Here is a 12,081-nt window from a genome sequence, read left to right on the forward strand (position 1 = left end):
TAACCCATTTCACGCTCGCCAAAATAGTGTCCATCATGGCTTGAAATGTGGCCGGCCCGTTGCAAAGCCCAAAGGGCATTCGTAAAAACTCAAACAAACCGTCCTGCGTGCAGAATGCCGTTTTGGCGCGGTCTTCTGCGGCGACTGGTATGGACCAGTAGCCTGAGTAGCAGTCGACACTGCCGTACCACTCGCAGTCGCCCATGGCGTTTAAAAGATCGTCAATGACTGGTAGAGGATATGAATTCTTTACTGTCACTGCATTTAACGCGCGGTAATCAATGCAGAACCGGACACCTCCTGATTGTTTCTCAACCAGCAGTATCCGGCTAGACCATGGCGAATTTGATTTACGTATTATGCCTTTGGCCAGCATTTCCTCAACCTCTTGCATCACCAACTTACGCCCGGTCCAGTCGTAACGCCTCGGTGTCTGCTTAAACGGCTTTGCGTCGCCCGTATCTATTTTATGAACTTCATCTTTAACATCGCCAACCGGCATATCTTTAGTAGGAAATATATTTTTGTGTTTAAGTAAAAGTGCCATTAGGCGATTAAACTGAACCGGTGTTAAATTAGGGTTTACTTTGACCTCCTTTAACATCTCCTCAAATTCCTTATCTGCCTCCTCTGGCTGTTTCTGACCTACTAATTCCATTATTGAAATTGATAACTCCTCTGATATCTCAAAGAAATTTTCAAGCGTGCCAATTAACACACCTTTACGAATTACGCGTGATTTATTGCTGACATTCATTATTGCCAAAGTGATGGCGGAATTATTACAGCTCACTACAGCGTTACCCATCAACAGACCTGCGGTGGAGACTGTATTATTATTAGGAAAAAAATATGTAATCGCCATTAGGCACAAATTTATTTAATTTAGATTTGACGGTGAACACTACTTCTGACCTCGCTGGTACTATCACTTCCTTGGACGTGTAAATCTTAGCTGGCCGAGCCAAGCTACACTGCCCGCGGCATCGTTCGACGGCCGTTCTGGCGACAGGTCCACGAAAGCCGGACAGGCGGGGTGATCAGTCCCGTTGTCCAAACCAGTCACTTCCGGATGGCACGCTGGAGCAGGGTGGTCCGGAGCGGCGGTTACCTGTAACTCAGAATACCGTGTGGTGATCTCATCAAACAATGGTGACCAGTCGCACAGACGTGCGAGCTGTTTCTTCATGTCCAAGTCAAATTTCTGACTCCGATATTCATTATCTAAGCGTTCTTCCTCTGCCTCGAGGTCTGCCAATTTGGCCTGATAATATTCCGGCTCATCGAACCGCATTCTGGTATCCTGCGGGTCACAATAAAACGCCAGACTGGCAACGTTAGCGTCAGCCGGTTTAAATTTAATTACCGTACTTTTGCCATCGAAATCAATAGCTAATGGTTTCCCTTTAAAGAACTTCATGCCTAATATGAACGGCAAATGATGACTATCTTCTCTGACGAACACGTTATGCGGCCAGATAATATCACATAGTTGAATACGTAATTTTGCATAAAATCGGACTGGTGCCATGCGATGGCCTGAAATGCCGACAACCGACCAAGGAGGGTAGCCTTCTGGCAATACTTCGATTTTAATATCGTTATCAATGATGACTATCTTCTCTGACGAACACGTTATGCGGTCAGATAATATCACATAGTTGAATACGTAATTTTGCATAAAATCGGAATGGTGCCATGCGATGGCCTGAAATGCCGACAACCGACCAAGGAGGGTAGCCTTCTGGCAATAATTCGATTTTAATATCGTTATCAATACAGAACTGCTTAGAGATTATCGAAATACCAGCTTCCGTATCTATCACAGCCTCTATTGGCACATTATTAATTTTAATAGCGTAACGTAGATCAGTAGTATAAGAAAGTAAATTACCACACTTATCCTCAGTTAAAAATCCGCTAAAGAATTAACCACAGTGGCGTCCTTTAAAGCCGAAGAAATTATCAACTCAGCCTTATCTGGAGGTAGTCGATCTTGACGCACAGCATTCCCTCCGTCTACTGTGCCGGTCCGTTTTTTGGGCCGTAAGGAGAATTTCCCGATACACCGGTGCCATTCTTCTGGGCCATGGCGTAGTTCCGGCGCCGTTCCCTCATTTCCTCAATGCCCTTTTGAATCGCGGACGGAAGGGTCATAGGATCCACCGTTCGATAGGGACACTGTGGTTGGGCGTGGTCCGGTTGCACACAGAAGTAACACCGGAAGTCTGGGTTCACCGGCTTCTGTGGCCGCGGCTGCTGAGGCAACGGCGCAGACGGGTAGGAAGCCATCGGGGAGTACGCCGTCGGAGAAATCTGCGCATAAGGAGCCGAGTTGGCATAAGAGGGTCCGACGGACTGCATAAATGAGTTCGTGCTTCCGTATTGAGGTAGGCTTGGCTGTGATGGTCGTAGCATGGGAGCCGATAGCATTGGCGCAACCGGTTCCGCTTTCACCGCTAAAAACGGCATCTCGCTCGACTGTCCCGCGACACTGTACTGAGGGCGTGGAGGTGGCCGCACGACCGCGTACGATGCCGACTTTCCACCATTTGGCGGTCGTCGTTGTCCCAACATGGATCCCGATGTCGGTAAGATTGTTGGGCCGCTACTCTGATCCTCCATTGGGCGTAGAGTGCGTACTACTGCCGCCACTTCGGACGCTGAGTTTGGCCTACTAGAGATGATGAAATTCTGCATCATCGGATTATGGCGAAACGTCTGAATCAGGTAGTGCACCTGCCTAGCTGGCAACATATCTGGATCCACATCAGCCATTAAATCACACACATGATCCACAAAGTCATCTATATCACTTGCGCCATCATAGGCGATACGTAACAGTTCCTGTTCCGCGCTGAAATCTCGGGCTGCATTGTGATACCTTGCCTGTAAACGCGCCATCCAGTCATTCCATGACCATTCATCTACGCCGTGCTTGGCAATTAACCTCCCGTAAAATCGCTCGGCAGCGCCTTGTAGAGCAAAGCTCAACTCCGAAACCATCGTGGTATCTGACCAACCATTATGCTTCGCTGCTGCCTCATATTTGGCCAGAAAAATCTCAATACGTTCATCCTTAGTGCCTTTGAATACTGGCGTTCTGCGGAGCGGAGCGACTTCTCGTACTGTATGCCGAATTGGCTGACTTACTTCTGGCCAGGGAGGCGATGCGTTTCTGTTGTCACGTATTGTTAACGGTGAGCGTTGATCCGGCCCAGACTTCATTGCTTGCAGCTCGTTAGCGAGTGACGTCACTTGTGCCGTTAACAAATTGACTTTGTCCGCATGGAGCGCTTCTGCCTCGCGTAACTTCCCATCCAACTGGCCCAAATATCGGCTGACGTTCTGATCGGTTTGTTGTTGATCATTCTTGATATCTTGAAGAAGAGCCATAATACTGGCGAGATCCGTAGTAGGATTCGACTGGGAGGCCGTATGGTGCGCTGGTAGTCGCTGTGTCATCGGCGCATTAGGTGGCGCTACAGTCGGCCGCGTGCGCGCCACGGGTGCGCGATTTCGAATAGGTGGCGTAGCGGACGCCGGTAAGAAAGCGACTGACGGCGGGCCACGAATTCGGGACTCCGCTGAGTGGGTTTCCGAAGTTCGTTCCCTTACACGTCGTGGCGGCAGATTATCATGACGGTATACGTACTCTAGGGCGGATGTTGGCAAGTATCGCGCACCGCTGCCGACTTCTTCCACCGGGGAACCATCGCTGGGTCGCCGCGGGTATGCCGGTGTGTGGCTGGAGGAACCTCTATTTTCCCCGTCTTCATGACCATTCTGGTAAACAACGGTGTCGCCTTCAGGCGCAAACATGCTAGGTGACGCACAAGGTGACACTACAGGCGATCCCGCCGGAGTGTACGTGGCCTCCGTGATAGGACTGGATGTACGTGAAAATTCCTGTTGCTCCAGTAATCGATGATAAATCGTCTGATTAGGATTAGGGGCAGACATGATGACAGCCAAAATGAAGGCAAATTATCGATTAATTATGACGAGAAAGTACAGGTATCCAAGAGAAAATGCCACAGTGCCACATTGCGGCGATAGATATTCGTAAAGAAAACGAACGTAATTCGAACTGTCCCGAGAAGGTTGTTAAAATTAAAGATTTCGATCGTTCAGGAGCGCCATATGTAATGGTTTGACTACCCATACATAAATATACGTGCCGAGAGGGGCTAAACGAGATCTATATGAATATGAAGGTACCGGAAAATGAAGAACCTAACGAAATACAAATTTATTCCCGATTTCCAGCCAGGCTAAACATCTACTGCCAATACCCCATCTCCTGCCATCTCAGGCTCATATCTCTCCGTAATCTCGTCATACTGACATCACAACGTAACAATAGCCCTAGGGTGGCTGCCCATTACACTTCCACTGCCGCCTCGGCCCGGTGTGGCGGCGGTTCTGCTCCTCAATATCTGGGTGGCGCCGGAGGATGCGCCCTTTCCTGTCGGCCGCTTCCTGCAGAACATGCGGCCGACACTGCGCCTGCTGCATCTGACGGGAATCCATCTGCCCACGGTGACTCGCGCGACCTTCGCGGGCTTTTCCAGGCTGGAGCAGCTGAAACTGGAACGCAATCGGTTGTCGGTCATTGCGTTGGACGCTTTTGCATCTCTGACGCCATGGCAGAGTGGATCGGCCATACCTCCGCTAGGCAGTTTCTGGAGTGAAGGAAACGTCTTTGTCAAATTCGACTGGTCCGTGTTCAAGCCGGTGGCGGCAAGCCTCAGGGTAAATATACTGTTGTTGGTGGTCTTGGATTCATATGACAGTAATGCATTTAGAAAACGGTTCTTCGCTGTAACATGTACAACAGTCAACAGTGCATCAGTTAAAGCTGCCGCTCCTTCCAGTGCGGAAGCTGCATGTATCCTAATTATCTCCTGTAGAGCTACGATATATGGAAACATGTGGTGTCCTAAAGCGGAAACATGGGGGTACCCATTTAAATATGTAGAATACTGTATTTGCCACTGTTTTCTTTCAGGATGTCATCTCGCAAATGAACGACATTAAGGAGATCTACTTCAGCCACTATTTCACGATGCCGTCCGTGGAATGGGTCGATCTATCGTACAACAGTCTGGAGTACATCGACGACATCCTTCTATCCAGTCTCTCCATTGCCGAAGTGAGACCCCGTCTGCACCTAAGCGTCAACCGCTTCTGCGTCAGTGACCTGGAATGCCGCTGTTCGGCGTTGGACAATCTGTGGACCTTCTTCCAAAAGGCACCGCGTAAAAAATCGTTCGTTACTTGCTGCTTCCTCCGTCCGTCGGATGAGTTGACGTGTGGCAATTACACCATCAGCAGCCAGTTTTCGTCGTACGAATCCAAGTTTGTGTCCTTGTGGGGCCAGACAGACGCAAAGACCTACTTTTCCCGCCAAGTTATCAGTCTGGCACACGCACGATCCAAGAACATTACGGCAGGCGACGATGGCGCACCAAAAAGCTTAACTGTCTAATCAGACACCGTGTAGAGTTTTCAAAATTAGTTAAATCTATCTTTCAGTAATTTGCAACAAGCACTGTGCAAATGCAGTTATCCAACTGTGGTTGGATAATACGAAATAAATAAATCTCTTTGTGCCTTGACAATGATTTGAATAAAGATTTGTTTTGTTTTCCAATGTAGGACATTGTAGTAAATACTGTGGCACATGGTGACATTACGGCGAAAACGAAATTTCGTATTAATTTAACTGCATACTGATTCGATGCCTTTACAGCAGTCGGATGCCAATTCCTCTAAAGAAGGAACTCATAGTACAAAGCTCCAGAAGCTTATTTGGGTTGAAATTTATGGTAATGTTTTATGTATCAGTTATGTACAATGTAATGTTTTATGTACAAGTTATGTAAAATGTAATGTTTTATATACCAGTCCACATAGACAGAAACTGAACCGCAAACCTAGATCGAGTAATAACTTGTATAAAATATACAAAATGGCTGACTAGAGAAACTTACCTTTCATTACAAGAATTCCTGCACTTCAGCAGAAGGGTTATTAGATGAATGATACGAGATTCGCCTAAAGTTTGGAGCAAGCACATTTTGAACGTTCTTGCCGCTTGTTATACACGTTTGTGTGGCCGGTAAAACCGTTTAGTGGAAAATGAGGTTTTAACACGAAACTACAGGCGTCAGCATGTACTGCCGTGTGGACACTTGTTCCTTAAGTGGTTGGTGGCGACACCACGCTGCTATTATCCGCATCGTGGTCAAATTTCGGCAAAACTGTGCCGATACGGAAGAAAGCTAAAACCGACCAGAGGGAATGTTGCCGGAAAACTCTTCGCATCCAGCTGACGCGTGCGGTATGGCGTGGACAGTCAGAGATGGACGGGTGGTGTACGGACAACCTAATTACCGTATAAAGGAAAGCGAGTTCCGCATATTATTGCATATATTGTTTGCTTTTTGACGTGAACACCCGTTGCCTGTTAATTAAGTTAATTCTGCTTCAGTAAATTGTTGCTGTTATTATTGTGAGAATGACGGTGCAGTTGGATATCATGCGGATACTCTCCTTTTTACTTTGCCTTTGCTCATGTGCGGTAAGTGCAGATAATAGTAGTTTTATTTTTTTTATCTGTTTTATTTTTGTCTGTTAACTGCTACCTTTTAAGCATACCTATATCCATTGCAAAATTAGTAGGTGTAGAGTAGAGCTGTTTATTTTGGTAGACGATGCAGTATTCGTATAACTGCAGCTGTGGACTAATGTCCACGCAAGTGGTCGCAGAACCACGGCGAAAGCATCTCGGAAAGGTACGTTAAATAATTAACGAATTGTGACACACCACTTGCGGTCAAAATTAGTTACGCTCCGGCCTGTTCATGTACGCTCACCACTTCATGAATCCCGCATGCGTTTTTACTTGTGTATGAGGGTACGGTGTTTTACGGAAGACTGAAGGATTGATTTGTTTAACTAGTTTGAGTAAAGCCGCCAAAATTAATGGTCGTTTTTATTTGGTTCCAGCGTTGACTGCCTAATAAGCGGCAAATATTGTGAATACTTTACCAACGTGTTAACAAATTATTTAGTTGCTCGGAGAACCGACGACACGTTGGTGTACCAAGGCGGCAGTGATTTCAAATATCACTATGGTAAGCTGGGTAAACTGGGCAGAGGCAGTTTCGGCAACGTTTACCGAGGCACCGTCACTGCGAAAGGGACGTCGGATGACGGCATGCTGATTGGTGATCCAGTCGCAATTAAAGTGGTAGACCTCAGCGAACGCGACGCTACATCCTTGGCTAGTGATATGGAGCGTTTTAGCAGACTGCTGCAAATGGACCATCCAAACGTTGTGCGATACCTATACATTTCAGCGAAGCAGTCGGGAGGAAAGCTATCCGCCGAGATTGTGATGCCGAAGTACAAGGGTAGGTAAAGAGACTTAAGAGAGAGTAGTATTCACCGATGGTTCACCTGAGCAAGCAACGAACAAGAAGAATGCATCCTGGTAATCATGCTTACAGCAGCTAAATGTTTGTGTGTGTATTTGTAGCCTAAAGGCGCGATACATGAGCAAAGGTCAATAAGTCGAAAGAATCTGTTTAGGGTGCATTTGTGTCCCAAAGAGACAGAAAAATCATTCTACTAATGCTAATTAATTATTGATTCTCCGGAAATTTTCCGTGTGGTATTGGTCGATCGTGGATGTGAATGTGGTAAAACGATGGTATTTTATAGATGACGATATGTCCCAAAGGATGCGTGGCCTGGAAAAGCCTGGTGCCAGCCTTGACAAAAACATTCTTCAGGGTTATTTCCGGGATCTCGCTGAGAACCTTTGTTACATACATGGGCAGCATTTTATCCACACCGACATCAAGCCCGCTAACGTCTTCATTCGATCGCTTCATGATGGACGGGAGAGCTTAGTAATTGGCGACATGGACCACGCCGTGAATGCTGGGGTCAACAAGGAGGCCGCTGAAATCGGTTCACGAAAGGGCACGCTGCGCTGGGCGAGTCCAGAGCTTCTGCATGGGGGGAGTGAAGAGATCAAGGCAATGATTGAGGAGGATGGCCTTGTGTTCAGAAATCCGGATCAGAAAACTGACGTCTATAGCATTGGATGTGTGTATCTACGATTATCCGCACTTTTTTTTCGGAATCCTCCTGAACTGCTGGGTAACGCTGCGGGCCACTCACGACCAGCTAAAAGTTTAGAAGACAACCAATACGGTTTCTGGGTTGTGAGAGGTTATATACCGCTTGTTCCTGAGTCGATGCCGCCGTACATTCAACACGTTCTCCGTAGTTGTCTCATCTTTGACGCGGACAAGCGAGCAACCGCGCAGGAGCTGGTTAGCATGCTGTCTTCGAACAATTTCAGCACCGATTAGATCCGCTCACACTGTACTTATATGTTGGATTTTGCTAACTGATCCGGTGATGACGTGCCGACCGTGTGCCCATCTCGCACTCGTATGTGTTTACCGTTACTGTTCGTTGTTGTGCTTTTCGCACGCAGCAACAGAAGGCTGTCAGCAACTGCTGCGCCTGTGATGTCTTTTTGTTATCCTCATTAATTGTACCGCACTTCCTGGTTTCCTGCTGTAGACATTATATTTTCCATACGCAACAGATCCTTGATGGCATACTTTATTGTTTTAATGTAATCGCAAAATCGTAATTTTTTCTGTCGTCTTCCATTAGCATAGCGTGGGTGGGCTGCTCCATGTGTAAGACATTAATTTGTTATTCCAGTCTTTGAATTCGTTAGAAGGCAGCAAACGCCGTAAATATGCCTTTGTGGAACGCACGCGTTCCCGGTTTTACCCGGTGGCAGTCGAAACATTTGGTACGAGGAGGAGTAAAGCATCTTCGGTAGCGCGTTCGAATGTCAAGACTCTTTGAACACTGCTGCGTTGAGTGTGCAACAGCATGATTCACTTAACAGCGAACTGCGGAAGGCTGGCAGTTCACATTTAACTTGGCCACTGTCAATCATAGCACTCATCCACGGGTGACGGTCACGTTGCATGTAGATGGGCAACCTTACACGGGTGGCTGTTAAGAGAATCATGCTGTCGCACAATCAACGCACGGTGTTCAAGAGTCTTGATTGCTTCCTGCCATTCGTTTCACTGGCAGAAAGATTCGCGAAGTGACAGGAGAATCTCGATTTACTGCGTTTCTGAAGCAGAGAATAGTTCCGGCTGTAGTAAAAGGAAAGGCTGCTGTTGTCGGCACTATGAATATGCTTCCTAGAAGGTCTTACGACAATAACGATTTTGGATGTTTTTCTAACGTTTAAATTCGAATTATTTTAAGTAGTATTACGCGAATGCATTTTTTGTTCTATTGATGGGCTTTGGCTACTCGTATCCATTCGTATTGTCCAATCGTATCCAATCGTATCCATTCGTTGGAATGGATAGGAGTACGTTTCATTTCGAAACAATCCTTGTTATGGTAACTTTATCGTTTGCCGTAGAAACATGTTAACCCCAATTTCGGTAACCGCATGCTCCGTATACACCGTTCGGTAACCGTATACAGTAAACATAGATGTATGTCTTTACGCATGCACCAGCTCTAGGTTGACGTAATTTGGCCCGTTAATCTGTGTACTGTGTAGTGCTCACCGCTACGAACCACTGTGAAAAGATATAAAACTCGTGCCGTGAATGCACTTGTTAGCTGTATTGCCAAATATTTCCAAATAAAGAAATTCTCTAAAAAATTTGTTCACTTGTCAAAAACCACTGCAAAGATCAGCTGATTGCCAATAAACGATTATCTGCGAAATTCTTCTTGCTAAAAGTAATAATTTTGGGGGGAAGCCGTTCATGGTCCACTGTTCTCGCTTATTCGGGATAAATGCTCCAACAACTGACGCGCAGATGTTCTCTGGTTATTGGCGATGCGCAGGCAGTTGCGAACACACGCGGCGAGCTCGGCAGGCACGGCCGCTGCATCAAAGACTACGGGAACAAACCCTTGCATTACCGCTACCCCGTAAACCCAGTCGCTGATGGATTGACTCGCACCCAGCACTTTTCCGCTGACCGGATGCTGCAGTGTTTCTCTATAATCGCCCGTAATTGCGCGGATCAACTGCAGCAAGACACATCCCACGCTCCAGACGTCCGTAGACGAATCGGGCATCGTGGGCCACGTGATGAGGGTTTCCGGGGGTCCTATCGCACGCACCATTTCGGGAGACATGTAGCGCTCGCTGCTGCGGAAATGCTCGCTGTTAAGCGAGCTGACACTGCAGAGTTGCAGAGTAACGAGGCCATCCCAGTCGGATATACGCAGAGTACCGCGTTGGGCGTTGGAGCCATCGATGAGCACGTTAGAGGGTTTCAGGTCGCCGTGAGTTATGCCGTTCTCGTGCAGGAACGCCAGTCCACTAGCCAAGTCCAGTGCGTGGCAGATGGCGTCCCCAACATTCAGAAGGATTCCGCTGTCTTTCATCTTTTTCAGCTCACTTTCTAGGTTCCCGGCTAAAATAGGACACCAACAATTTTACTTTCTTAATGAAAAATTTCATGTTAGATTAACCACGATAATCCGTCTTCGCAACTTCTTCAGTCGGTAAGAATACAGATGTAGACTGTGCTCATCCGAGCAACCAGAATCGTATATGTACTGTACGTACCACGATAATAGTCCATGATGAAGTTCACCGTTACGCTACCAAGTGTGGGTATAATGGTGATTTTATGATAGTTCACCAAGTGATCGTGTTTCAGCTTCAGCATCGTTTCGAATCCCTCCTGCAGCTTGGCATAATTTTCTCGATTTTCCACAAACTTCTTCTCTTTTATATTGAAACATCTCATAGCAACAACGTCAGGTCCAACATAATTGCCACGCTCCGTAATGCTGGCTTTGTAAACCTCGCCGAAGCTGCCTGATCCCATGAAGTTACGATCTTCGTATTGATACTCACAATTGCTCCCAAAACACACAGTTCGAAGCTGCGTCGACATTGTGCTCCGGAAACAGGCACTGACGGATCGCTGCTAAAAAAGCAAGCAATTGGTTTACTTTGTATGATGCTGCAGCTTTTCGTTGGGAAATTTATTCGAAATCGCCAGCGTATTAAACTTCACTCATATCAATTACCATTTTCCCGCTGGGCTCACTACGGCTTCGTTTATGAAGCGGGCTGACTAGCACGGGACTGTAATGCACGCTGTCTGCACTCACTAGATTTGTCGTGGCGCTGAGTCAGCGGCGGCACACGTGAAAGCACTTGTGTCACATTATTGAATTATACGACTCAAGAGCTCACAGACTGCAGACGTCAGCCTACAGCCACAAAAATCACTCTGATTTCCTGATTGCCGAGTCGTGATCAGATCTTTCGAAACAGTCATCTTATGAAGGTGCGCACACGGGAATCACGATGCTCTAATTTCTCTATTCCTACTGTTTCGTTCGACTTGACGTTGAGTCACCGGCAGCAAGTGTGATTGTAAACGAAGTAATGATATCAGGCTTATTATCAGCAACTGAGCGGTGACCAGATTGCGTTGCTAAAACCGCACGGCTAAAACTTTTTAGCTGACTCACTTCCCTCTGTAGTTTATATGATCTTCTCCGGCGGCAGGCGTGAAAGTACCCGTATCTTGGTGAACCATCAGCGCTTCCATGACCGCTGAGAGATCGAGAATTATTCGTATTACTAAAAAAGAGCACCTAGCGAGGGTTACTTTTTCGGTCTTACTGCTGTTCATAACAGATAATCGACAACTGAATTCGGGAAACAATAGTTTGAAAATGTCGTTTGCTGGCATGCAGTGCGTTGGCAGAGTACTGGTGCCTGTGTACGAGCGTTTCTCTTGCGTTTTTTCGTTGTTTCGACAGACCGGTCGTTTGCCAGGGACTTTTATGAAAATAAAATCCATTCCAATTTCCCAATGCACCAGCTACTGGTTCGCTTGTCTCCCATCATAACAGTTGGCACAATAATTCTGTCGCAAAGCGATCGTGTAAACGCTGATACATAATTCACCGAGCGACGGGTGCAATGTGCATTCACGCATGCTGCCGGCGGATTACTGGACGTCAAGTTGTATA

General features: G+C 46.8%; 1 protein-coding gene across 1 annotated transcript; it reads right to left on the bottom strand.

Annotated features, from left to right (window-relative positions):
* Positions 1 to 9,519: 9,519 nt before the first annotated feature.
* On the bottom strand, positions 9,520 to 11,218 carry LOC129583085 (serine/threonine-protein kinase mos-like). Its single transcript, XM_055474792.1, has 3 exons — positions 11,125 to 11,218; positions 10,655 to 11,021; positions 9,520 to 10,499 (listed from the first exon to the last, which is right to left on the bottom strand). The coding sequence occupies exons 1-3, from the start codon at positions 11,125 to 11,127 to the stop codon at positions 9,838 to 9,840; spliced, it is 1,032 nt and encodes a 343-aa protein (XP_055330767.1). The 5' UTR covers positions 11,128 to 11,218; the 3' UTR covers positions 9,520 to 9,837.
* Positions 11,219 to 12,081: the final 863 nt, after the last annotated feature.

This window comes from Paramacrobiotus metropolitanus, unplaced genomic scaffold (genome assembly GCF_019649055.1).
Source record: "Paramacrobiotus metropolitanus isolate TYO unplaced genomic scaffold, Prichtersi_v1.0 Parri_scaffold0000009, whole genome shotgun sequence".
NCBI classification, from domain to species: Eukaryota; Metazoa; Tardigrada; class Eutardigrada; order Parachela; family Macrobiotidae; genus Paramacrobiotus; species Paramacrobiotus metropolitanus.